Consider the following 25,200-nt stretch of genomic DNA (forward strand, 5'->3'; position numbering starts at 1 on the left):
GAGGAAACAGTGGAGCCTGGCCTTGGGGATGAGTTAGAGGTAGAAGGCTGGGTGGGGCAGGTGAAGAGAGGGGCAAAGAGAAGGTCCCGGGTAGCACAGGTGTGCGTGCAGGGGCCAGGTGTGTGCTCACGGTGGTCAGCACGCCGTGCGGGCTGGACTGGGGGCTGGACTGGAGTGGTGCGAAGTGCGGTAGACGGCCAGTTGGGATGGTGTTCTCCAGTGCCCGGCCAGTTCGTCTAGAGTTCTACTCAGTCGTTAAGCAGTGGTATTACACCAGTAATGGGAACGGGGCTGTGCTCTGAGAAGGTAGCTTGGTGGGTGGTTGTTCCCAGGGCCACAGAGTTGCTGACTGATTCAGGCCCCAGCACCCAGGCCCCCATGTCAGTCGTGGCCAAGGTAGACGTTAAAGGAGAAATCAACCGACTGCTATTTGGATGCAGGAATTAGACTGAAGGAAGAAGGAAGAGCTAACAGGTTTTGAACCCAGCTGCCTGTGAAGAATGGGGAGGACTACGATCGGTCTCTGAGGTGTCCGGTTCAAGGTAGCGTTGCTCCAGAAACACTTTAATCAGGCTCTTCTAGTTGTTGCAGCTTCTACAGAGTGTGACACATATCTGTGAATATATGCGTTTCTCATCTCTGCCTCTCTTGACCTCTCGCTTTTTATTCCTTTCCATCCTTCAGGACCCAATATCCCTTCTTTTGTAATATTTTTCCCGTTTTGCCAAATAATCGCTCCCTCCTACAGGCTTCTCTGTGGTGGATGGTGTGTACCTTCAGTGCCGCATGTGTCTGTCTGATTCAGTAAGGAGAAACAGAACAGACAGATGGACTGGGTGCCCTTAGAGCGTCTTTTATCTCCAGGGCCAGAGGCACTAGATCCATTAGTAAGTCTGTAGGTAAGAGAATTGAGTTGCCTGCAGTCTAAGTGCCGATGAGGAAGTAGGAGATGAGAGTTCAGGATGCTATGTCTTGGAAGCGAGATGAAGCTTTTGGCCGAGGCATTTTACTATATAGCTGAACGTGTATGGGGACTGGGGGAGAGGGGCAGAATAAACCATCTTAGGACAGATTTTAACCCAGAAGAGAGTCTTGAGTTTTGTACCGCTTTAGATGGCGCAATCAAGCTCAACAAAGGCCCATTTCTGGTGCCAAGAAACCTGGGAGCAGGAACCAAATTCTTTCTTCAAAAGTAGTAGCTCCAGAGAGAGAGCTTTTGTCACAACATGACTAAAGAATTAATAGAGAAGCATTCATTCCCGTGACAACATTTTGGAAGGCATTTTCAGCTTCAGGTTGTTTAGAGACATTTATTAACAGATTATAAATGAAGGAGGTGCCAGAAACAGAAAGAGTGTTTTGAGATGCTGAAGTGAAAGTCATCGTGAGCTGTCTCTCATTATTAAAGGGAACTGAAAGGGCAGTGGCGGGCTGCGGGGGTGGGGTGGGGGTGTATTTCAGGCCGTAGTGGGTTTTTGTTTTCCTACTCCCACTATCTTTTTTTTTTTTACAAAAAGAAAAGTTTCTTAAGCATCGTTTAATGCTTTGGTTTGAACTGCTTTGAAAGGAAGAATACAAAGACATGAAAATACATTCATATAAATTCTTACTTCTCCTTTGAATTTAAATCAGGAGTTCCATTTTGCCTTGGAAAAGGCAGACCTTCCTTCTGACTCTATGAGAAGAGGGAACAGAAAGTGAGGAGAAATACGGACCTACTTCTGTGATAAGAAATTTCAATAGTATTCAGTGCCATTTGTGTGCGGCAGCAAAGAAGAACCAGATCTGCCAGTTTTTAATTAGAGAAGACTTGTGAGAGTGCCCCCAAGAGTGCCCCCAACCACTCCAGTGGTCCAGTGGTTAAGACTCGGAGCTTCCAACACAGGGGTTGTGAGTTCGATCCCTGGTCGGGAACTAAGATCCCACGAGCCATGTGGTGCAGCCAAAAAGAAAAAAGAGTGCCCCCAAACCAAAGGGATTTCCTCTTGAGATGGCCGTTTCCATGGGCTCTTAAGGTTACAGGAGGAGCCTCTCCTAAGCAGCACCTGAAAAATCTTACCCAAGTAGAAAATCTGGAATTGTTTGACAGGTTGAGGCATGAATGTCTTTCTTTTATTTCTAGAAGGCCAGGGTGTGACCAGAACAAGGAATCAGGCTTGTTTCATCCTAGAAGAATTTTCTGCTTCTCAAGTTGCTGCGTCATGGTTCTGTCTTTGAACTCATCTTAAAGTTTTAACATGCGTTTTCAAACCTTGTCTTTTAAAAGGTAACTTTTTATTGACTGCTTTACTTTGAAACATATAAGAACTGGATTTACATTTTAAGAATCTTTTTTTTTTCATACAAAAGGTTTTATGGGAAACCACATCAGAGTTCAGTTATTTACATCTGCCAGAGTTCCGGTTTTGAACAGTGCACTAATATAGTGTCACAGTTGCAATCTCTCTCTCTATACACACACATATATATGTGATTTCTGAGTCATCTTTTCATTTGAAGTCATTTTGTATCCCTCTTATATCTCAAGGTAATGCCCATAATCATTTTTAATAGTTGTTTATTATGACATCATTGATGTTCCATATAATTTGCTTCATCATTCCCCTTTGACCTTTTAATTTTCAGTTCTTTTTTTTTTCTCCTGAATAGTAGCACTATAAACAAGTTAGAAAAAAAAACAAAATTCTTGGTTCTTTTTCTTGTATTTTTTGTGGGTAAACCCACATTAGGGACTTTGTCCCAGGCATATCTGTATCTGAAGATAGAGCAGATTTGTTCTTGTTATATGAGGCCAGATTACTGTCCAGGAAGACTGGATTATCATATCAAGACCCTGACAGTATGTATCTGATTTTTTTTTTTTTCCTTTATATTTATTGCCATTGCCTGGTCACTTTTCCAGGTTGTTTCTCAAAGTTATTACTCTTTTGCATATCATTACTATTTTTTTAGGCTGAATTTTTAAATGTTATATGTTTGCTATTGTGAAAATATTTAGAGCAGGGTTTGGCAAACTTTTCTCTAAAGGGTCAGAAATATTTTAGGCTTTCCAGTCTGTATCCAATCTCAGTCACATATTCTTTGTTTCTTGTTTCAACAACAATCTTTTAAAATATAAAAAAAATTTTTTAGTTGAAAGGGCATACAAAAACAGGCTGTGGTTTGTAGTGTGTCAGCCGTGATCTAGAGTATCTTTTTAAAATTTGGATATGAAATCTTTAACTCTGGAGATCGTCTTTAGTGCTATTTACATATTGTGTGATGATCTGCATGCCAGTCTTCAGAGAGCAGAGGCTGACAGTCAAGGTTAGTCTTCCCTGGCTCTGTCCCCCTGCCCCCATATTCATCTCTTCCTTCTAGGACATTCTGTAGTGTATCCTTTTCCTCGTTCTTAAAAAAATAATGGTAATAATTTTCATTCCTTTCTGGCTCCTTTTCCTGAACATAAAAGTATGCTTAAGTCCTTTCCAGCACCCAGTACATAGGCAATGCACAAATGTTAAATAAATGCTTCTGATAAAAGCAAACACACTCTGCATCCTCTTCCAACAAGTGCACGATTTTCTTGACTTTGTGCCGACAGTCTGTGAAGGAAGCGTGTATGTATCTCATCCTTGGTGTCAACCTCTGCCCGTAGGCGCCTGTCTTCTCACTCCATTAAAACTGTTCTTCTAAAACTGCTAAATATAATGGCCAAATCAGGTAAAAACAAGATTTTTTTAGAGTTGATTTACAATGTTGTGTTAATTTCTGCCATACAGCAGAGTGATTCAGTTACACATATACACACGTTCTTTTTCATTGCGGTTTCTCATGGAGTAGTGAGTAGAGTTCCCCGTGCTGTCCCGTAGGGCCTTGCTGTGTGCCCACTCCACGGATAAGAGCTTCCGTCGGCTAGCCCCCGCCGCCCACTCCACCCTCGCCGGTGCCCCGCCCTCGGCCACCAGCAGTCGGTTCTGTCTCTGTTTCCGTTTCATAGATGGGTTCGTGTGTGTCCTATTTCAGAGTCCACGTATAACTGATACCGTATGGCATTTCTTCTCCTTCTGACTTAGGTGAAAACTTTTAAGTGCCCGTCCTCCTCGACCTGTCTGCTGTGTGTGTCGTCCTTGGTTTACCGTGCTCTCGACACCTCTTGTCCCATTCCCCCAGCCTCCTTTTCTGGTCCCCTGTCTGTCCCCAGACGTGGTGCGGCACCGGCTGTGTCCTCGCCCTGCCCTCTCCCCTCCGCCGTCTCATCTCCTCCTCTGGCCTGAGCCCCAAGCGCGTCCATCTGACGGCCGGGCACGCAGCCACCCCAAGCCCAGCCCGGCCTGCTCCCTCTACCCCCAGGCGGGTGGTCCTTCGTCCGCTGTGGTGGCTGCTGTCCTACCAGGCTCTCCAGGAGGACCCGGGGGAGTCGTCGGGGAGGCCACCTCATCCCTTTCCCTTCAGCGTCACGTTAACGCCAAGACCTGTCGTTTCATCCTCTCAAGTCTCTGGAAGCCGTCTCCTCTCTGCCATCGCCACCACTTGGGTTCGAGTTTCCACTGTTTTTGAGTTGTGGCAGGCTCCCTGCTGGCCTGTCTGCCTCTATGCTCAGGCTCCACCCGTCTCCCAAAGCTGCCGCCAGAGTGATGTTTCTAGAGTGTAATTAGATAATGTTCGAAACTCCAGTGTCTTTGGGGATGTGGTTGATTCAGGCACTGGGGCAGGAAAAATAGACTGTGTGCCTGAAGTATTTGTGCCAGCAAGTAAGGAGGGGCTCAAAAGAACAGAGAGGCTTTTAGCAGGAACGTGGAGCTGCCCTGAAAGAAGTCTTGATGGCCAAAGCTGGAACGATTTGAGCAAGAAAATGAATAACAATAACGTTGGATTATAATCCATAGAATAAAGAAACACTGATGTATCTGAGGATGGATAAAGAAATAAATGGGGGAGAAGAGACAGTCCTTTCTTATAGAAGAAGCTCAATTAGTTAATGTAGAAGCAGGATAAGAGAATCAGAAACTGTCAGTTGAACACCACGTTAATGTTGCCGGCAAGAGCTACCAGTGGCAACTAAAATTAGTGGGCAAGAGTTTGAGGAGAAAAAGGATATTTGCATATTCTCATCTTAGCTCCCCCAATGTATGTATTAATTACAAAGGGGAAAATGGTAACTTACAGTGGAGAAACCCAACAAACATCACCTAACCAAGTGGCCATGGTTAAGGTCAGCAGTAACAACACGTTGACATCATGTCCTCCCTGATGGGAAGGACACAGTGTCATCTGGCAGTGTCCCTGCCAGAAATGCTCAACCTCATCTAATCATAAGAAATTCAGTTCAAGTTCAGGGACACTGTACAAAGTAATTGACTAGCGTTCACCAAAGTGTCAGGTCTCAAATGGTGAAGAAAGATTGAGGAAGAGTCGCAGGTTAGGGCCACAATAGCTGAGTGCAGTTTGGAACCCTGGGTTGGGTCCCAGAACAGAGAAAGGACATTATGGGGAAAGCTGCTTAAATCTGAATGAACTTAATAGTATTGTGCCAGTCTTTATTTCTTAGCTTTGGTCATTGTACTAAGTTTACGTGAGTTAGAGGAAGACAAAGGTCAAATGATGTGGCTTATATGTGGAATCTAAAAGATAAGGATATAAATGAACTTATTTACAAAACAGAAAGAGATCCACAGAAATAGAAAACAAACTTATGGTTACCAAAGGGGAGAGAAGGGATAAATTTAAGAATTTGGGATCAGCGTATACCACTACTACATATAAAATAGACAGACAATATGGACCTGCAGTATAGCACAGTATAGAACTCTATTCAGTATTTTGCAGCAACCTGTAAAGGAAAAGAGACTGAAAAAAATATGTATGAATAACTGGATCACTTTACTGGACACCCCAAACTGACACAACATTGTAAATCAATGCTACTTCAGTTTAAAAAAATTAAAAATAAAAACTTTTTTTCTTTTGAGTGTTTTGTATTGGGGTATAGCTGACTAACATGTTGTGATGGTTTCAGATGACAGCAGAGGGACTCAGCCATCCATATACACGTATCCACTCTCCCCCAAGCGCCCCCATCCAGGCTGCCATGTGACACTGAGCAGAGTTCCCTGTGCTGTGCAGCAGGTCCCTGTTGGTTATCCATTTAAACACAGCAGTGTCCATGGCCATCCCAAACTCCCTAACTATCCCTTCCCACTAGCAGCCATAAGTTTGTTTTATAAAATCTTTTTTTTTTTAAAGATCATGTAAGTTTATTAACATTAGTAGATATGCTCCATGAAGGGTATACAAGAACCCTACAACTTAAAACTTTCCCGTGAGTCCAAAATTATTTCAAGTAAAGAGGTTTCTCCATTTCCCCTCCAGGTGAAGTGCAGATTCTCCTGCATGGTCTTTCAACTTGGGTCTATTTGATTTCTTAAAATTCATTTGAGGTTCAGTTCAGTTCAGTCGCTCAGTCGTGTCCGACTCTTTGCGACACCATGGACTGCAGCCTGCCAGGCCGTCCTGTCCATCACCAACTCCCAAAATTTAGTCAAACTCATGTCCATCGAGTCGGTGATGCCTTCCAACCGTCTCATCCTCTGTCATCCTCTTCTCCTCCTGCCCTCAATCTTTCCCAGCATCAGGATCTTTTCAGATGAGTCAGCTCTTCTCATCAGGTGGCCAAAGTATTGGAGTTTCAGCTTCAACATCAGTCCTTCCAGTGAACACCCAGGACTGATCTCCTTTAGGATGGACTGGTTGCATCTCCTTGCAGTCCAAGGGACTCTCAAGAGTCTTCTCCAACACCACAGTTCAAAAGCATCAATTCTTCGGTGCTCAGCCTTCTTCACAGTCCAACTCTCACATCTATACATGACCACAGGAAAAACCATAGCCTTGACTAGATGAACCTTTGTTGGCAAAGTAATGTCTCTGCTTTTGAATATGCTGTCTAGGTTGGTCATAACTTTCCTTCCAAGGAGTAAGCGTCTTTTAATTTCATGGCTGCAGTCACCATCTGCAGTGATTTTGGAGCCCCCCCAAAATAAAGTCAGCCACTGTGTCCACTGTTTCCCCATCTATTTCCCATGAAGTGATGGGACTGGATGCCATGATCTTCGTTTTCTGAATGTTGAGCTTTAAGCCAGCTTTTTCACTCTCCTCTTTCACTTTCATCAAGAGGCTCTTTAGTTCTTCCTCATGTTACTATGTGTTTTTGTCCAGAACAGCGCAGGGGCAGTGGCGCGTCCTGGGTGCGTGGCATCAGGGGCCTGGGATAGCCACTTGTCCCGACGTTGTCAGTGTTGGTTTGATCACATGGTTAGAGATGGTGTCTCCTGGGTTAATCTCACGCCTTTCGTTGTAATTAACATGTAACTTAAGGGGTGAGACTTGGAGGTTATGTGAACATTCTATTCCCCACCAACTTTCCCTCCCTAGTTTCAGCATCCAAGTACCCTGTGTAACTGTCACTCCTTCTGTATTTTATTAGTAAAGTCTTCTAAATTTTAGGGGTAAGCAGCTGGGCAGGAAATGAAACGATTACCACGATAAGAACAGCAGAGGGAGAAACAGGCTTTCAGCAGACTGGGACAAAGCATTTATTGTAGAATAAAGTAATGGGTACTTCATCCAGAGGCTTCAGATGAGCAAGTTTAAAACTCAAGACTCCTAGAAATGGCCGGCACCATTTCGTTTCACTGACATTAAACCGTGGTTAGAAGTGGGGCTGGTCAGTTTCTCAAGGGTGGGGACCACCAGCTGGTTGAGGTCCAGTTTTTAAATCCATGTCCAGTGCTGAATGCCGTGCAAAACAGAGTCACCATTTTTATGGATTTGGTTTTTGTAGTCTGTACATCTTTCCCTCTGGCGATTGCTGCATTTCTGCAGGAATAATTAATGTCCCCCTACGGTCGTGTACACCCACCGTCCCGCCCTCCCTGTCCCCCAGACTCACACCCTGACTCTCACTCTGCAGTTTCCTTGAGCTGTCCCTGTTTGAGGGGTACTTCACACTTTTCCACATTCTCTTATTTCAGGAGACATCATCTTCCCTAAGATAGATTTCTCTTTTGTTCAAATCACACGACTCTGGAAGGCAGATATTTTGTGTTTTCATATTTCTTCCAGATATTGATGTCACTGGATGTGGTTACTCAGAGCAGATCTAAATATGAAACGCTGTATTTCGTCTTCAGAGCGGATGATGTGATAAGAGGAGGAAGATGGAAAGCGTTTTTGTGAATCCTCGCGGGCTCTGGGTCAGGGAGGTAGTCGGGGCGGGTGGAGACCGTGGAGGCATCCTCTGTGACGAAGTGGCTCTGCTTTGGCCTCATTACTGGGGGCTGGGTGGGTGGGCAGACACCCAAACAGTAACCTTTGGTTTTCTGGAACCCTTTCCTAAGCTTCATATGTGCCCATCACTCTGTAGCTGCTAATTTTCTGCGCGGTGCACCAGAGATGTGCGGGGACGGCACTGAAGCAGGCATTTGGGCTTATGCACAGAGGACAGGCCTCCCCTTCGGCCAGTGTCCATTTGGGCCTCAGCACAAAGGCCGATGATTTCCTCGGGGGCCTCTGGGTGGTGGAACGTTTGAGCTTTCAGTTCTTGAATTGCTGACTGCAGCACACCCGGGGCGGAGGCCGGCGAGAGCGTCCCCTTCCCCCAGTGTGGACCAGCCCGCGGGCGCCGTGCAGGGGAGCGTTGAGCTGCGTGGCTGACGCACGTCTGCTTTCTGAACACTGGTTCAGAACACCGGTTTCTGAACACTGGTGCTGCTTTTGTTTTGGACCCAGACGAGCACAGTAGCTGATCACTGCAGCGCTGAAACCCACTGGCTGTGTGCTGTTACCAAGTCCCTGATGTTTCCCACATCCCCTTCAGACGCTTGATGGGGTAGAGCAGGGAGCCAGAGTCCTTGCTTTCAGAGGCATAGGCATGAGACAAACACCGTCTATTTAATAGTGGCAAATTCTAGGAAGAGAAATAAAGCAGGGAGGGGAAAGGGGTTTTATTTTAGATAACACAGTACCTGGGCCGCTCTTTGTGGGTGTTACCGGAGCAGAGACCTAAAGTCAGTGAAGGAGTAAATCTTCCCCTAATCAGGCAAGTGGGAGGCAGACAGAATATTCCAGGCAGGAGGGCACACATCAGACTAAGCTGGGAAACTTTGAAAATATACACTGTCTTGGACCTGACATCATCGGTCTAGGACCTGCTTTATCTGTAAAAGCTCTCCGGGAAGCAGGTTGGGGAGCTACTCTTAAAATCCATTAGAATTATGAGTCATGCCAGGATCTATATGAGGGGAAAAGTTTTGATGGTAAATAAGTAAAAACCACACTCTCTCTGAGTAGAAAAAAAAAAAAAAAGACTGGGATGCAGAGAGAAATGATTAGAGGAAATTAAAGGAAATAACAAAGGAAAATAACATTGGACCCACTCTTGTAATCATGTTCAATTCTTAAGAGTAATAGAGAAATGTGACCCTGCTCCCCATTTCTGGTTTTTTTCATGGCACCCCCTGCGCTGGTGGCAGTTCCCAGACGGGTCACACAACACCACGACCTGAGCTCTCTCTGGTTTCTCTCCTCACTGCCCGTTGCCTTTGCAGGGCCCTGTAGGTGGAGCGTCGTGGGGATCAGCTGGCCCGTGTAGGTCCAGGTGCCATGTGGGGGGGTTCCTAGAGGTTGTTCTTTGCACCTGCTTCGTATCCCGCTGCGCACCCCAGGGTCTCCTTGGGCCTCCCTCTGGGACGCGTGGTCACGTGTCAGGCGTCTGTGCAAATGCATGTCCCCCGGGTGGATGGAGTTCTCAGCGGGTGGGAGCCGGGAGATAGACGGGTTCCTGCATTCCCAGCTGCCAAAAAGCAAGCCTTGTCCTGAGAGGATGCCGTCGGTTGATGGAAATATTGCCTGCACATACGTATATCATGAAGTCAACTGGGACTAAAAACAAAAATCATTTGAAAAGTAGACTTTCTTTTTAGAGTGAATTTCATAGGAGAACTGAGAGGAAGAGAGAGGTTCCATAGCTGCCTACCGGCACGCGCGCAAATCCTCCCCCACCAGCGGGGAGCCTCGGTCACGACCGACGACCCTCCACGTCCCCTTCACCACCCAGGGTCCGTGGTGGACACTAGGCTTCACCCTTGGTGTGCATTTTGTGGGTTTGGGCAGACGCAGGGTGATCAGTGTCCACCGTCGTGGTAGCGTACTGACCAGCGTCACTGCCCTGAGATTCCTGCCCAAAAGGCGCATTTTGGGTGTGGCTTTTAGGAGCTTATGAAGACTTGAGGGGGCGTCCGTAAGACAGACTCCCCGCAGTGCAGACGTCATCAGGGGGGCCTCCGTGGGCATACGCGCTGCTGAGCCCGCCGCCCTCTGCTCTTGGGAGCTGCCCGGTGTGACGGGAATCATTGGAAACAGTGTGAGTAGTGCCCGTGAACTGCCCTCCCTGGAGTTCCCGTGAAGCATGACTCCCTGAGCATTGCATTCTCGTATATCCTGTCGGAGCAGGTTTCTTTGCTCTTATTGGAGACTAGCCTTTGCAGCTGAGGGGAAGGAAAGTCACTTAGATGTCTTCTGTGTCACTGTCACCTCAAATCCCAGTGTCAGTAATGTCTGCGCTGAGGAGGAGGACCAGACCTGATGATCCGGGTGCTCCTTAGGACATCTAGGCTCAACTGAACTTTCCCAGCCGTTGGAAGCCTGTTAGAAGAGGACAGTGTATAACCAGCAGAGGACTTTGCTCTGTTAACACTTATTTAAAAGTCATGGACCTCTTTCATAGATGTAAAACTGAATAATACCAGCTTCTTTATTAGGCAATGAGTTTTTTCTTATTATACCTCTTTTCAGTGTTGTCAAAAGAAAGCAAAGCTGATTTTATTTCGCTTCTGTTTAATAGAACAGAAAATATGTTCTTGCCCAGAGAGTAGGTAATTGGAGGGAAAAGGAACTCATACCGCGTCACCCACAGGAGGCATGTTGTAAATCCTCGGAAACAGATTGAGTTGGCTGGACTGTATCATCTAGGACTCAACAGATGCGTCTCCAGAGCAGAGTCTCCACAGTAACTCTTGGGTCTGTTTCAGCAGTTCAGCCCAGGAGTGTTCAGGGATGGGGGAGCTCTCAAGTCACCTCATTTAACCTCTTCTCTCTACAAACGGGAGAGTAGGGATAGTGAGGGGGGAGCACCCTGCCCTGGAAACAGAAAACTGGGCAAGAACGTGACAGGCGTGGATGTTTATATCTAAATGCCGGAGGCCCTGTCTTAGAATACTCCCCACTATTCCTTGTTGTAAAGAGTCTTATGAAACTCTCAAAGTGGTATTTTAAGACTACTGCAGCTTCTGGGAGAGTTTGTTAGTTGACGTCACATAGTAATAAAAGCAAGGATATTGTGATTTCCGATGGATGAATTCACGTATGATTCCAAACCTGGGGCAGAGACAGAAAACGAGAGAAGAGGGAGAGCAGCAATATAGGTACAGTCCATTATCCGTAAAGTAATCCACAAGGATATATTGTACAACACAGGGAATATAGCCAGTGTTTTATAATAACTGTAAATGGACTGTAACCTTTAAAAACTGTGAGTCACTATATTGTGCACCTGTAGCTTATAACATTGTACATCCACTGTACTTCAATTAAAAAAGGAGTTGATTTACCTGCTATTATATATGGACTGGACTTCCCTGGTGGGTGGTAAAGAAGCCACCCACCAATGCAGGAGACCTGAGTTCGATCCCTGGGTTGGGAAGATCCCCTGGAGAAGGAAATGGCAACTTACTCCAGTATTCTTGCCTGGAGAATCCCATGGACAGAGGAGCCTGATGGGCTACAGTCCATTGGTCGCAAAAGAGTCGGACACGACTTAGCAACTAGACGACGACAACACATATATGGACTAACTATAGAAACAAAGCCGTCAGTTATTAGTTCTTTGGCTTAGCCTTTTCTTTTTTAAAATTAACTCATTCAGTCCAGTTCACTGAATTCTCAGTTATATGCGATATGTGGCAAGGGAGATAGAAATGATTGAGAAAGTTCTAGATAAAAAAGGGAAAGTATGGAGGAAATATGTTGGTAGATATTGGGAAAATGAGGGTACTTACTGGAGGAAACAAACGTGAAACAATGGAACAAAAACTGTAGAGATTTAGTTGGGAGATAGGGAAGTGAAGACAAAAGGAGGAGGAATAAGACAAGTTTATAAGGTTTATCGGTGAGAAAGGATGGTGACTATCTAAGAGAAGAAAGAAGGAAGTCATTGCAAATGGTCATGGGCTGTGAAGCAAGAGAGTTTCACAACAGGTCTGAGCGACTTTTAGCGTCTCAGATGGAAGGGACTAACGGCCAACTTTGACTACATTCCTGACAGACAAATGGACATCAGCCTCCTGGAACCTGCAGACTGGTGTTGGTCTGTGAGTTGTCACCTGGCCATGATAATATAAGAGGGACAGGAAGGTGGGAAATTTTGGATCTGAATTTAAACTGTAATTAAAATAAAGTTTTGTGATTTGACCCTCGGACATTTAAGGACTTCAATAGTACAGTGATTCAGTTTTCACGGACTCTGAAAAGGGTCAGATTTTATAGACGTCTGAAATGGTCAATATTTAAGGAAGTGTTTTTTTTTTCTGTTCTCTTAGCCATTGGGATTCCCTGGTGGCTCGGATGGTAAAGCATCTGCCCGCAATGCGGGAAACCCAGCTTTGATCCCTGGGTTGGGAAGATCCCCTGGAGAAGGAAATGGCAACCCACTCCAGTACTCTTGCCTGGAAAATTCCATGGATGGAAGAGCCTGGTGGGCTACAGTCCAGGGGGTCAAAAAGAGTTGGACACGACTGAGCAACTTCACCTAGCCATTGACTATACCCTGCCAGCTGCTGAAATAAAACTGTACCTTTAAAAAATACATATATATATTTAGTAATTTAATTTTTTTGCTGTGGTGAGTCTTTGTTGCTATGCACGGGCTTTCTCTAGATGCGATAAGTGGCGTGTGGGCTCAGTAGCTGTGGTACACAGGCTTAGTTCCCTCACAGTATGTGGGATCTTCCCTGACCAGGGATCGAACCCATGTCCCCTGCCTTGACAGGCAAATTCTTAACCACTGACCCACCAGGGAAGCCCCAGGAAACTGTACTCTTTAAAAGCGATTCTTTTTCGTTGTGAAAACACGCAGCAGTAGTTGACCCCTGAACAATGTGGGTTTGAACTGTGCGGGTCCATATATGTGGATTTTTTTTTTTTCAGTGTTGCATGGGTTTACTGATATATGGGTTAATTGAAGAAAATCTACATGTAAGTGAACTCATGCAGTTCAAACCCATGTTGTTCAGAGGTCAGTTGTACATGATCCATGGTTGGTTGAACCTGTAGATGCAGGTGTGGGGGGCTGACTGAGGGACTTGAGAGTCTGTAGATTGTGGTATCTCTGTGGGTCCTGGAATCATTGCCTCAAGGATACCAAGAGATGACTGTATAATCATCTAAAAAAAAAAAGTCCAGTCACATGGCTGAAAAGTAGAAAGGGGGCACGCTGATCAGCCTCTTCAGAACCTCTTTCCCCATCAGCCTGGCCCGCCTCCCCCCATGCTCTCCGCAGCCCGTGGGCCAGCACAGCCAGCTCTGGTTGGAACCACTCGAATTCTAGGTGGCGCTCCTCTGTGTGAACACATTTTGCAGCTAGTGCCTTTAAATATGTTCAAGACTGCATCTAGTCAGGATTAAGACGCCACAGAGTAATCTGAGCAACAAAAGTTTAAAGAATATTTAACTATAAGAGATTATAGAGTAATGAGGGATTGGCCACAAAGAGGAAACTCTACAAATTCAAGGTGTAGCCGACGTAAGGAGCAGCTGAGATGCAGAGTTGATCGGCCAGGACAGATCAACGCATGGCAGAAAAGCCACACTGGTGGAATTTGCTTGAGGTCAGCCCTCTGGAACGCGCCAGAAGTCTGTCCACTGTGGTGCCGGGGAACGCTGCTCACAGGGAGGAGTCTCAGCAGAGACAGTTTACTGCAAAACTGCCTCCAGGAGTGCCAGGGCAAGCTGCCGGGCGGCACGGGCAGCCGTAGCCCAGGAGCCTGCCCGGCTGCGGGACCAGGGCCAGGCGGCAGAGCCTCCCCCTGCGGTGTCTCCCCAGCACCCTCCGCTTCGCACCCTCCGCTTTGCACCCTGCCAGTTCACCCCTCAGAAGGCTCAGATCGGTTTTCACGGAGCCTGCAAGAAGGGTGGATTCGGCGCCAAAGAGGCGATATGGTAATGGCCAGCACGGCGACTTAGAAATACTGACACCATCCTCAGTGAAACATTCCCTGAGGACGCGTCTGCGTACAGTACATTGTAGAGCCCAATGTTAGTGATTTCAGTGTGATTCTTAGCACTTCTGCTGTCTCTCTTGATTGAGAATTGACTGAAAAATTTTTTCTTCACTTGTAATAAAAGTGTCACTTGTATAGATACACCTAGAGTTCAGCGAGCAGAAAAGACTTGCCTTTGTGTAAAATTATTAGTTCAGGGGAAACTACAGAGGCAGGAACCGCAGATACGGAATGTAGGGGGGAGGCAGAGTTGTCTAAATATCCTCTCTCTACCTTCAGATGCGGTATATATTCCATCTATTCCGCCTGCCTAAAGGCCTCCCAAGGCCTCCTGTTGCCCCAGAGTGAACCAGCTTCCTCCTGCTGGTGCAGGGCTGTTATCCTTAGGGTCATCCCTTCACCATTCCCTTCCCTGCTTTCTTGTGTTGGATCATGTCTTTTTTTGTTCAAAATCTTCCCTCTTTCTGGATGTTTTCTGGGGCAGTTTATGGAACAGCATTCTGAGAAGTGTTGCATGGAAGATCATTTGTTTTGAGACTTTGTATAGATGAAAATATCTATTCAGTCCTGATATTTGGTCGGCATTTTGACCAGTTAAACTACTCTCCATTGCACACCTTTCAGAGGACATCAGCCGTCTTCCACTGGAGCTGGGCAGCCTTCCTCAGCAGGGCAGGGGAGTCGTTACCTACGTGGAGCAAGCATCTGGGAACTCACCTGTTTGCTAAGACTCTGTCCATCTGTTGTTCTGCACTTAATTCGTCCTTCACCCTCCTTCCACGGCTGCCTCATCCTGCCGACTCCAAGCCTTTGGGCAGGTTCCTAAGTGTGGCTTAAGTGTGTCTTAACGTCCCTCGCTGCTAAATTAGGAGCATCTTTTAGACCTTGGGTAAAGGACCTGTTCTTAAATAAGACCCAGAAAGCACTGACTGTGAAAAATTATTCTTCAACTTGTTCATCACTGTAGGGAAAAAAAAAAAGTATCAAGTCTGCCAAGGTTTACTAAGAGTTTACTAAAGAAGGCCTGCACCTCATTATGAGAAGGGCAGTGAACTCAATTAAAAATGACACTTGAACGTGTATTTCATGAAAGAGGAGCCACGTGTGGCCACGGACCTGTGAAGAGATGTTCAGCACCTGGGTAGTGAGGGAAGACGGGTCACAACCACACCAGAGACCACACTTCACTCATCGACGGGCAGGAGTAGGAAGTGGGACAGAGACAAGTGTCGTAGAATTTGCAGGTCCGCACAGTCCCCTTACCCACACCAGATGAGGCCGAAAACTGCTCCAGCTACTGGGCAGAATATATTGAGTATTAGCTCATACTTTGGAAAAGAATTTAGCTTAATTCTACCCCCAGGGATAAACCCAAGAGAAATTCTTCAGCATATTACAAAAGGAGACATGCACAAGAATGCCTCACAGTACTGTTCACAGTACGCCAAACCCGGAGCCACAGCCCAGGGGCCCATCCACTGGAAAGGGGCCTATTATACAGCCAAAAAAAAGTGTGATACTCAGCAAGATGAATGACTCAGCAATACAATAGTAAATGAAAACGGCCCCAGAAGATTACAGACAGCATGAAACACTTTTATAAAATCGAAAACTTTAAACGGAAAACTTGAATACAGGATTTGGTTTAATAGTTACTTCAGATAAAGAAGGAGGGGAATGAACCGATGGGGAGGATGATTTGGTTAGAAGCAGGTTATTGTTGAGCTTCTAGCTTTTGTTTTGTGTGGTGGATGTGTGGGGTCCTTGTTACATCATTGAAAATAGCTGGATAATTAAATAGGAAAAAATAAGCCTAAAGGGCCTGGGTTCCCCAGGTGAAATAGAGACCCTTACTCACACGCCCTCAGTGCTTTGGTTGTCTGTTTCGCTTGTCTTTTAAGAGGAAGCACTGAACCCTTGAACAAGTACTTTGCAGTTGAAAGTCATAGAACATATGTTGCTCCAAAGTTAACAAGCCAAATGTTCTAGATGGGATTCATATATCGATAAGTATCATATACTTTGTAGAGTATTTAGTGCATAAATATTTCTAGCTATTTCTGTTCTTTCATAGAAATTTTACATTTTTTTCCCTTTCTTAGGACAAAGTTAAACTATAATCCTCCAAAAGATGATGGATCAACCTATAAGATTGAACTTGAAGGGATATCGGTAATGGTTATGAGAGAGATCCTGGATTACATCTTCAGTGGGCAGGTATGCTGAGACCCAGAGGAAGGAGGACTGAGTAGACCCTCAGGCTCAGGGTGAGGCCGAGCAGCCCCGTCCCCTCCATCTTCCGTCACTGCGGGCTTGACTTGCATCTCCTGCCACACGCGGCACCCGAGCGCTTTCTTCCGGGGTCTGCCCTTGAAAGCAGGCTGATTTACCCAGATCCAGGCTTTGTTTCTCCCGTCCTGAGCACCTCCTTCCAGTCTGAGACGTGTACATGTGGGATGCCCCCTCACTGCTGGTGTTTAAACCTCCATTCCAGTCTTGCCCTGGACCCACACCCTCAGGGAACTCGTTCTGTCTCCATGGCATGGACCCGGGAGCCTCAGTGGGCGGTGGGGATTAATCTCTAGAGGTAAAGACTTCAAGACTCAGGTGACGGGCGCCTGCGTTGTTCTCAGTGCCTCGGTCCTGTCCCCCTCATTCTTTCCTGCTCTCTCTGTACCCTTTACTCTCTGTACCCACTTACATTTCTGGGAATTTCATGAAACCCAAGGAAGGAAGTGGTCAGTGGCTAGGGATCCTTTCCTTTTCTTTGCCCTCCTCTGTCCCCCCGTACCCCACTATTCATGTGGTTTAAAGGGTAGCATGAAGACTTAACGATCTGGGTTTGAATTAGGAGGATGCTGATGTACTTTGTGCCTGGTTATACGAGAGTGCGTTTTCTCTCTGCTCCTCTTGAGGGCGCGTGTCCTGCTCTCTCTCTCTCTCTCTCTCCTTCCTTCTCATTCTTCTGATTTTCCATCTGTAAAGGCTCTGTCTCCTGCATAAGTATTCTGAGTACACTCCTTACTTTTCTCTCAGCGTTCATTCTGTCCAGAATCACACTCGGTGACCATCATCCTCTTTGAAGCTTTCTGTTTCATTTCACAATGTTACCACTTTCTTGTTTCTCTAAACACTAGGTGGTGAGTGTGTGAAAGTAAGGTTATGTATATGATTATTTAAAATAAATGCACTCAAATCAGTTTGGGGACAGCCCTAAAAATACTGGCGATGCTCTGAGGCATCAAAAAACCAGACATAGGACCCAACTCTTAGCTAGCTTGTAAAATCAATTCAGCGACAGTTATGACAGGTTAGAAGCCAGTTAGAGCGTATTCATGTTCAGGCTTGCATTTGAAACTTGGAGATCTTACTTACCTGTGGTGCCAAACATGTGCATCTCAAATCGTGGTAAAATGTTTCTTGCTGCACTTCGCTGTGAGATCCCTCCTCCACGTTTCCTTGTGGAGGATAAGCACCCATGCCGTAGGCGAGTGTGGGCCGTTTGTGATCATGGCAGTATTTTAGGGGCCTGTGTCTTTATGTTGCCTCGCCATGGCATAGAAAAACTGAAGGGGGTAGAGGAGGAAGCATCAATCAGACAATGAAGAAGATTAAGGAAAAGCAAATGTTCGCAGTGGAACTTTGGGGGGATTTATTCCAGAAGGTAGCTTTGAGAGCAAATGGTATCCTTCGCACCGAGTACGGTGCTTGGTGTCCCGAAGGCAGCGCCTCAGGCAGCGTGGCTCTCCCTCTCTTCAGGGGCACATGGTATCTTTCGAATACCGTGTGGAAAGAGGAGGGATCCTAATTTATTTGGAGGAAAGATTTTCATTAGTTGAAGAGCTCGCATTTATAGAAATCCCTTTCCGTTTACCATAGAATTGCAGAACTTGCGACTTCCTGATAAGCATTTCAGTCATTTAGGGTTTTCCTCCGAGTTAAGCATGAGCACCGTGGACAGTTCACTCAGAAGGGCTGTGGTGGCTCATGTGGGTAAAGTGAGGGAAAAACTGGGAGAAGCTGACCAGCCACGCACAGTCTGTGTCGTCCCCAGGTACCTTGGGGCCCTCTGTCTGCTCTTGAAAGCAAAGTTGAACCGAGTGAAATCTGCCAATCCTCAGTTGCCTTTGACCTGCAAAAGTGGAGCTCCCGTGGTTTGGCCTGCTAGATTAGTGGTGTGGGTTCTAGATGTACACGCCCAGATACAAACTGTCCGCGACGGTCCTTCCAGATCCGGCTGAACGAGGACACCATCCAGGACGTGGTGCAGGCGGCGGACCTGCTGCTGCTGACGGACCTCAAGGCGCTGTGCTGCGAGTTCCTGGAGGGCTGCATCGCCGCCGAGAACTGCATCGGCATCCGCGACTTCGCGCTACACTACTGCCTGCACCACGTGCATTACCTGGCCACCGAGTACCTGGAGACCCACTTCCGGGACGTCAGCAGCACCGAGGAGTTCCTCGAGCTGAGTCCGCAGAAGCTGAAGGAGGTGATCTCTCTCGAGAAGTTAAACGTCGGCAACGAAAAATATGTGTTTGAAGCGGTCATCCGATGGATAGCGCACGATACGGAAATAAGAAAGGTACCTTATAGCATGCTCTGACTTGGACATTCCACTTATTCGTATGTGTCTGTTCTTCACCCCAGTTCTACATGTTTTATCTTTCTCCTCCAACTTGAAAAACTTAGAGTTGTGATCTAAACCATGACCTGTTATACATCTTCCCATAGGCTCTCTAAAGCAGTTGGTTTTTTTCAGATCCGTCTACCAGAGTGAGTGTAGTTCATCATATAGCAATGAAAATATTAACACTTAAAAGTGACTTGACATCCTTCGAATGTTGTTTTTAATGGGAAATGTGTTAGAGGATATCAGGTTTGAGGTCATTAGGGAGGGTGCTTTAGCCTTTACATCACAGGGCTTTGAATCTCATGTGTATATCCTAGAGGCTAGCTCCAAAATAAATATATTACATTACAGACAGGCTTTCAAAATGCATAAGTGCGTTTTTAATTGTTCTTAGTAATCCTTGATTTACATGTTAACGATCAGCTTGTAATTTTTTAATTCTGTAGGCCCATAAGCTGTGTCCACTGGGAAACCGCACTCCTAGCCTCGGCTCAGGTGGCACAGTTAGTGTTGTTTTCCACGTTGGTGGTGGGGCAGCTTAGGAAAGAGGAGAGAAGAGTTTCCCAACTTGACAGCACCACTGAAGCAGCTTCTCTGTGACCCTCTTCTTGCCTTAAAGTGATGAGGGTGTCAAAGGTGGAGTGGCTGCTGGGAAAGAAAAGGCAGTTCCTCATTCTTTGGTTAATCCCAGCTTGACGCTGTAAGGACTGCTGGCCTTTACTACTCAGGGTATAGACAAGTGGACCTTAAAATGACGGTTCCAAAGCCCAGAAAAACTAGTCGCCTTAACATATGTACAGTGCTGTAGTCATTTGGTTCAAATTTAATGATTGAGTATGAAAAGCATGTGATTTATATTATACATGTTAGATCATTTTTAGTAGTAATTCCTGAAGAAATGATTACACAGTTGTCACGATTTTTGTCTTTGGAACTTGAGCTTTTTCAGATTTTTCTTATAATTTTGATGTTGGTACATTTTCATTATCTAGTTGACATATTGTGTCAAGCTCTTTCTGTAACCAATATTTGTATAAATGGGGTATAACTCATAGCACATCCAAGTTAGTGAGATAAAGCAAATCATAGCGGGGTTCTTGTAGGTTTTCCTGTTGCCGTGGGAACCCTGTAGGGTGTAATGGAAGCTTCTTGAAACTTTGCAGTGATCCAGCAAAGTGATGCTGAAGTGATGCTATTTTAAGTTAAACTTCTGTTTATCGAGGCCAGAGGAAGTAGAAAGGAAAGGGGCCGCCTCACACATTCAGGCAGCACTGGCCCTTACTCCTTGCCTGTTGATCATCTGACTCATCAACACTTGTAGTTTGCTATGAGTCGGAAAATGTCCCTTCTAAATGCACACTCTCCCTTTCTCCTGCCCGTGCTTTCCACCCTACTCTGCAGGTCCACATGAAGGATGTCATGTCAGCGCTGTGGGTTTCAGGGTTGGACTCGAGCTACTTACGGGAGCAGATGCTCAATGAGCCGTTGGTCCGCGAGATCGTCAAGGAGTGCAGCAACATCCCCCTCAGCCAGCCACAGCAGGGGGAGGCCATGCTGGCCAGCTTCAAGCCCCGCGGCTACTCGGAGTGCATCGTGACCGTGGGTGGAGAGGAGAGAGTGTAAGCATGGCCGTGAGCTGTGGTCTAAGTAAGGGAAGAGAGATTTCCAGGTGCACAAGAACTCAGGACAGTTCTCAGTATCTAAAGCCTAAATAGCAATCGATCTTTTTTTTTTAATGTTTGAAACATTCTTGAGAGCAGTAAAACTCGCCGTGGTTTTTCTAAGCAGAATATAAACATATTAACTGCTGACTGATCATCTGCCTCCCCTTAGTTCGCGGAAGCCAACGGCAGCGATGCGATGTATGTGCCCCCTTTACGACCCCAATCGGCAGCTGTGGATCGAACTGGCCCCTCTAAGCATGCCCAGAATCAACCACGGGGTCCTCTCAGCAGGTACCGTGCCCTCATCTGCTTCACTTAAACACAAGATCAAGGGAGACGTGATTTCAGTGCTGTGCAGGATGACGCAGAACCCCTTAAAGATATTGCCTCTCTATGGGGACATGTTCAGCGTGGCTCTAGCTTTCAAGACTGTGGTAAGAAGAGTGTCTTCTGACCAGTCCTTACTGTTCCCAAGTCTTAAATATGTAGCTGTTTTTAAGGTGTCAGTAGCGGAGCATTTTTATTGGATGACTTAACTGCTGGAAGAGCAGAGCTGAGTGACCCTTACCACCCACTGGCCGGATGATCACATCTGAGATGCGGATCTCCTTGAGCCATGCTAGTGCCCCAGCTTGGAGAGCCCGCAGGGTAGAGTTACAGCATGTAACACACACCCAAAGTAAGAGTGTCGTGTAAGAGCAGGCATTTCATAGGAGACTTGAGAAAATATTACTTAAATTAGTTCTGGCTTGAAGTTACTTTACTACAGAAAGTATGTTTTAGTTTGGAGCCTTATTGGAAGTTCTCACTACCTTGCTGGCTTCATCCCGCAGGTGCCGTTTCACTTCGTTCCAACTATTGTCCGCAGTCTTCCTGGAACTCTTCTTTCGTAGTCTCTGTTTGCCCACTAACATTACGATAACATTTTTAAGCTCTTCCACACTGTACTGTACTGTAGGCATGGCTAAAGCTGTGGACTGAAAATGAAACTGTAGGTTCCACGATTATCGATGTTTTCATCAACGGTAGTCAGCTGAATGGAGTGGTGTAGGCAACAGAATGTGGGTCTGATTTCTCGTTCTTTTTCTCAGACTTACCTTCCTTAAATTTTCCCCCCATAATGTGTATAGTTGTTCATAATTTTCGCACATGCACACCTACCACAAAGGTTCCTGTATCACTAACTTTCAGGTTTCCTAGAGGGGTGGTTGTTTCAGAAACTTGAAGCAGTGAGGAGAGGAATTGTTTCCAATCATGTTGACCAAAGTTGTGAAATGATTGAGTAGTTCCTATGTGTCCAGCCTATTCCATGTTTCTTCTTTTCCTGCCTTTTTTTCAAAAAAACTTGACCGACTTTTTTTGTCATTCAGTTTTTTCCCTCTACCAGATTAGAGGTTATATTCTATGTCTCTGTCCCTTTGAAAGTCACATCAGCGTCCTCATCCTGTATTGTTAACAAAGTCTAGAGTTACTCAGTACATTTATACTCTATTTTTCATGTTCCACAGTTTTACAGTATTAAAATACGTGGTTAGTTACAAATAAATATTTACATGTATATGTGTTTTGTTAATGTATGTTATATACACACCTATAGGTAGTATTCATTTAGATTTATCCACATATTTACCAACTTCTTTGTTTTTTCCCTCTTACTCCTCAAACTTGCCATCTGGGATCATTTTCCTTCTCTCTGAAGTTCATCCTTCTGAATTTAACATGGGTCTAATGACGGCAAAGTCTAAGATTTGTCTAAAGATGTCATTATTTTGCCTTCATCCTTAAAGGATGTTTTTACTGGGTATAGAATTTTAGGTTGGCCTCTATTATTGTTCAGCACACTGAAGATATTTTTCTTCTGACCTCTGTTATTCCTAGTTGTTAAGTCAGTTGTCAGATATAAAACTCTGTCTTTTCTCTGGACTGTATTTAAGTTTTCTTTTTTTTTTTTTCTTTTTTCCCTGTCATTTCAGTATTAGGTGAACATTTTATTTAAAATTTTACCATATTTGGGGATTGTTGGGCATCTTGACTCTGAAGGTTGGCCTTTCATCAAATCTGGAAAATTTTTATTTATGTCTTCAAATGTTGTCCTTGCTTATTCTCCTCTGTCCCTCTGCTTTTGGAAGTCAGATTAAGCAAGGCTAGACCTTCTTACTCCATCCCCTGCCTTCCGCCTTCTTTTTGTTTTCTTTGGGATGAATCTGCCATTGAACCCATCCATTGAATATTTTATTCAATCTATTTCATCTTTTTTTTCCCTCTAGAATTTTCTTTTTTTCAAACCTGCTATGTCCATCCCTTCGTATAGAGCTATCTTTAAATAACATAGTGAGCATTTTTGTTTTATCATCTCTTTTATTACTCTAATATTTGAAATTTGCCGTCTTTTTCTAGATTACTTCCTATTGTCTGTTTCTATTGCTTCATCTTCATAGAGTCTAGTTCCTTTATATACCTGAGTTTCTTGGCTGGGTGCTGATCATTTTATTAAAAATTATTTGTAGGAAAACTTGAATGATTTAAAATCTTAGAATATTAGATTCTAAAACTTAGATAAAGGTACTGTCTTACATAGAAGTTTTGCATTTGTTTCTGCCAATTGCCTAAAAACACTAATTTGTAATTACTGTAAATCAAATTCAAATTTTGAGATTTCCTAGATAAGCAAGGATATTTAAATTTGGCTTCTCATTCTGGTTGGCCTTCCTCCTGAGGGTTAGAACTTCAAAGAAGCTTTCCTGCCAGAAACCACACTCTCTGTGGGCCTGGGATTTAGATTTCTGTTTTCTTCATGCCCTCAAAGCCATTAAGAGAAAGCTTGCGTTTTTCCCACATTGCTAATACCCTCAGAGCAAAATGGTTTCCATGCATGGTAACCTCTCCAGCCTACATTTCCCTTCAGTTTTACCAGTGTCCCTTTGGCTGTTTCTTCTTTAAGAAAACTATTTTATTTTAAAATATGGGCTGGGGAATGGAACAGACAAACTGAAATAACTTAAGAGTCATTTGATGACTGGATGGGTGGTGTCAGTTTCCCTTTTAAGCCATAGAGAAGTGGGAATCTGCTCAGAGATTCTGAGTGAAGTGAAATGGTCGGAGTGACTGACAGATTAACTGTGTCATCAAGGATTGAGTGAAGTGTGACAAACATCTCGAATCCCTTGTCATCAAAAAGGTGCCTCCACGTACTCTCTCTGCCCTCACGGCATTTGCATTTGCTTGGGAATGGGTATTGAAAACCTACGCTTCAACTTTCTTGTGTGTCTCCTTTGATTTTTTCAGAAGGGTTTTTGTTTGTATTTGGAGGCCAAGATGAAAACAAGCAGACCCTGAGCTCAGGAGAAAAGTATGACCCAGATGCAAATATGTGGACCGCTTTGCCACCAATGAACGAGGTAAATAAAGCGTTGCTTTTTTTGTTTGATGTTTCTTTTTACCCCCATTAGCACTTTCGTTTGCTTCTGCCTTTGAGTGAAATGACAGAGACAGCGGCCCCACCAAGACCCCTACCTGGCATGCCTGTGCCCTCCACCCCACCTCCTGGGAACACACGTGCTTCAGTCCTTTGCCAGGTGCCCGCGGGGCACGCTGCCCGCCTCCTTCTTAGCAAGGCCTCCCCCCGGCCCTGAGCTCCCTTTTTGCCTCCCTTGCTTTCTTTCTCTTCATACCACATCGCCCCTCCTCACACACTAGGCCTTTCTAAATTGTTCGCTCAGACTTTTGGATGGCAGGGCTTCTGTCTGCGTGGTCAGTGCTGTGAGTGGGTGAGTGTCACACTGCGGGCAGCCTTCGTGCAGGCCCGTACGCACCACCCCACCACGACCACGGGCAGGCCTGTTGCTGGGGCTCTTACACAATGTCACACGTCAGCTGGGAGCCACTGCTACCCATGCTGAACAAAAATCATTTTATGGAACCAGGCGGTAATCGTTCTTTTTCTTGTCATGAGCTGACTTGAGCGAAAGGTAAGGATTTTACCTGTGAATCCACCTCGTGTGAAATCCCTTGTTCTGGGAAATTCCTGGACTTGGGTTCTCTGTCTCTTGTGATAGAAGAGTGAGCTTCTGGGGAAAGCAGAACTGTTTGAGAGACACAGTTCTGAGTCTTGTATTTCTTTGCAGGAATGTAATGAAAACCTGTCATTTGTATTAAATATATGATTATCAGCTTTCAGTATGAGAGTTGGCCTTTTGTCTACAAAGCTCTTTCATGTTTTTTCAGGCAAGACATAATTTTGGAATTGTGGAGATAGATGGTATGCTGTACGTTCTAGGAGGAGAAGATGGAGAAAAAGAGCTAATTTCCATGGAATGTTACGATATTTATTCTAAAACCTGGACAAAGCAACCTGATCTGACCATGGTTAGAAAGGTGAGAGCCACCTCGTGATGAGACTCACACACGGGCTTTGAAAGGTACTGTGTCTTCATTCCCACGGTGCCTTTTGACACGATTGATAGTGTTAAAGCGCTAACAGTACGCAAGTCTGCCTTTGCTGGTAGCTTCTTGCCTTCACCATTGCCAGGCACATGCCAAGCTGGGGAGCTGTGTAGAGAGTTCACGGGGGCGCTGGGCTCTGGGCAGCGCTCTT

The 25,200-nt window shown here is 45.3% G+C and overlaps 1 protein-coding gene across 3 annotated transcripts in view; it reads left to right on the forward strand.

Moving 5' to 3' along the window:
- Window positions 1-25,200, forward strand: part of GAN (gigaxonin) — a 52,326-nt gene that overhangs the window by 9,805 nt on the left and 17,321 nt on the right. For 2 of the 3 annotated variants that reach the window (XR_009491155.1, NM_001099015.2), the window contains 6 exon segments: window positions 16,415-16,529; window positions 18,544-18,894; window positions 20,344-20,561; window positions 20,776-20,897; window positions 23,892-24,004; window positions 24,831-24,980. Coding sequence is in view for 2 of the 3 variants with exons in the window: in NM_001099015.2 (NP_001092485.1) it covers window positions 16,415-16,529; window positions 18,544-18,894; window positions 20,344-20,561; window positions 20,776-20,897; window positions 23,892-24,004; window positions 24,831-24,980 (1,069 nt within the window). In the remaining variant the exon portion in view is untranslated. 3 annotated transcript variants of the gene reach the window in all.

This window comes from Bos taurus, chromosome 18 (assembly GCF_002263795.3).
Source record: "Bos taurus isolate L1 Dominette 01449 registration number 42190680 breed Hereford chromosome 18, ARS-UCD2.0, whole genome shotgun sequence".
Lineage (NCBI taxonomy): Eukaryota > Metazoa > Chordata > Mammalia > Artiodactyla > Bovidae > Bos > Bos taurus.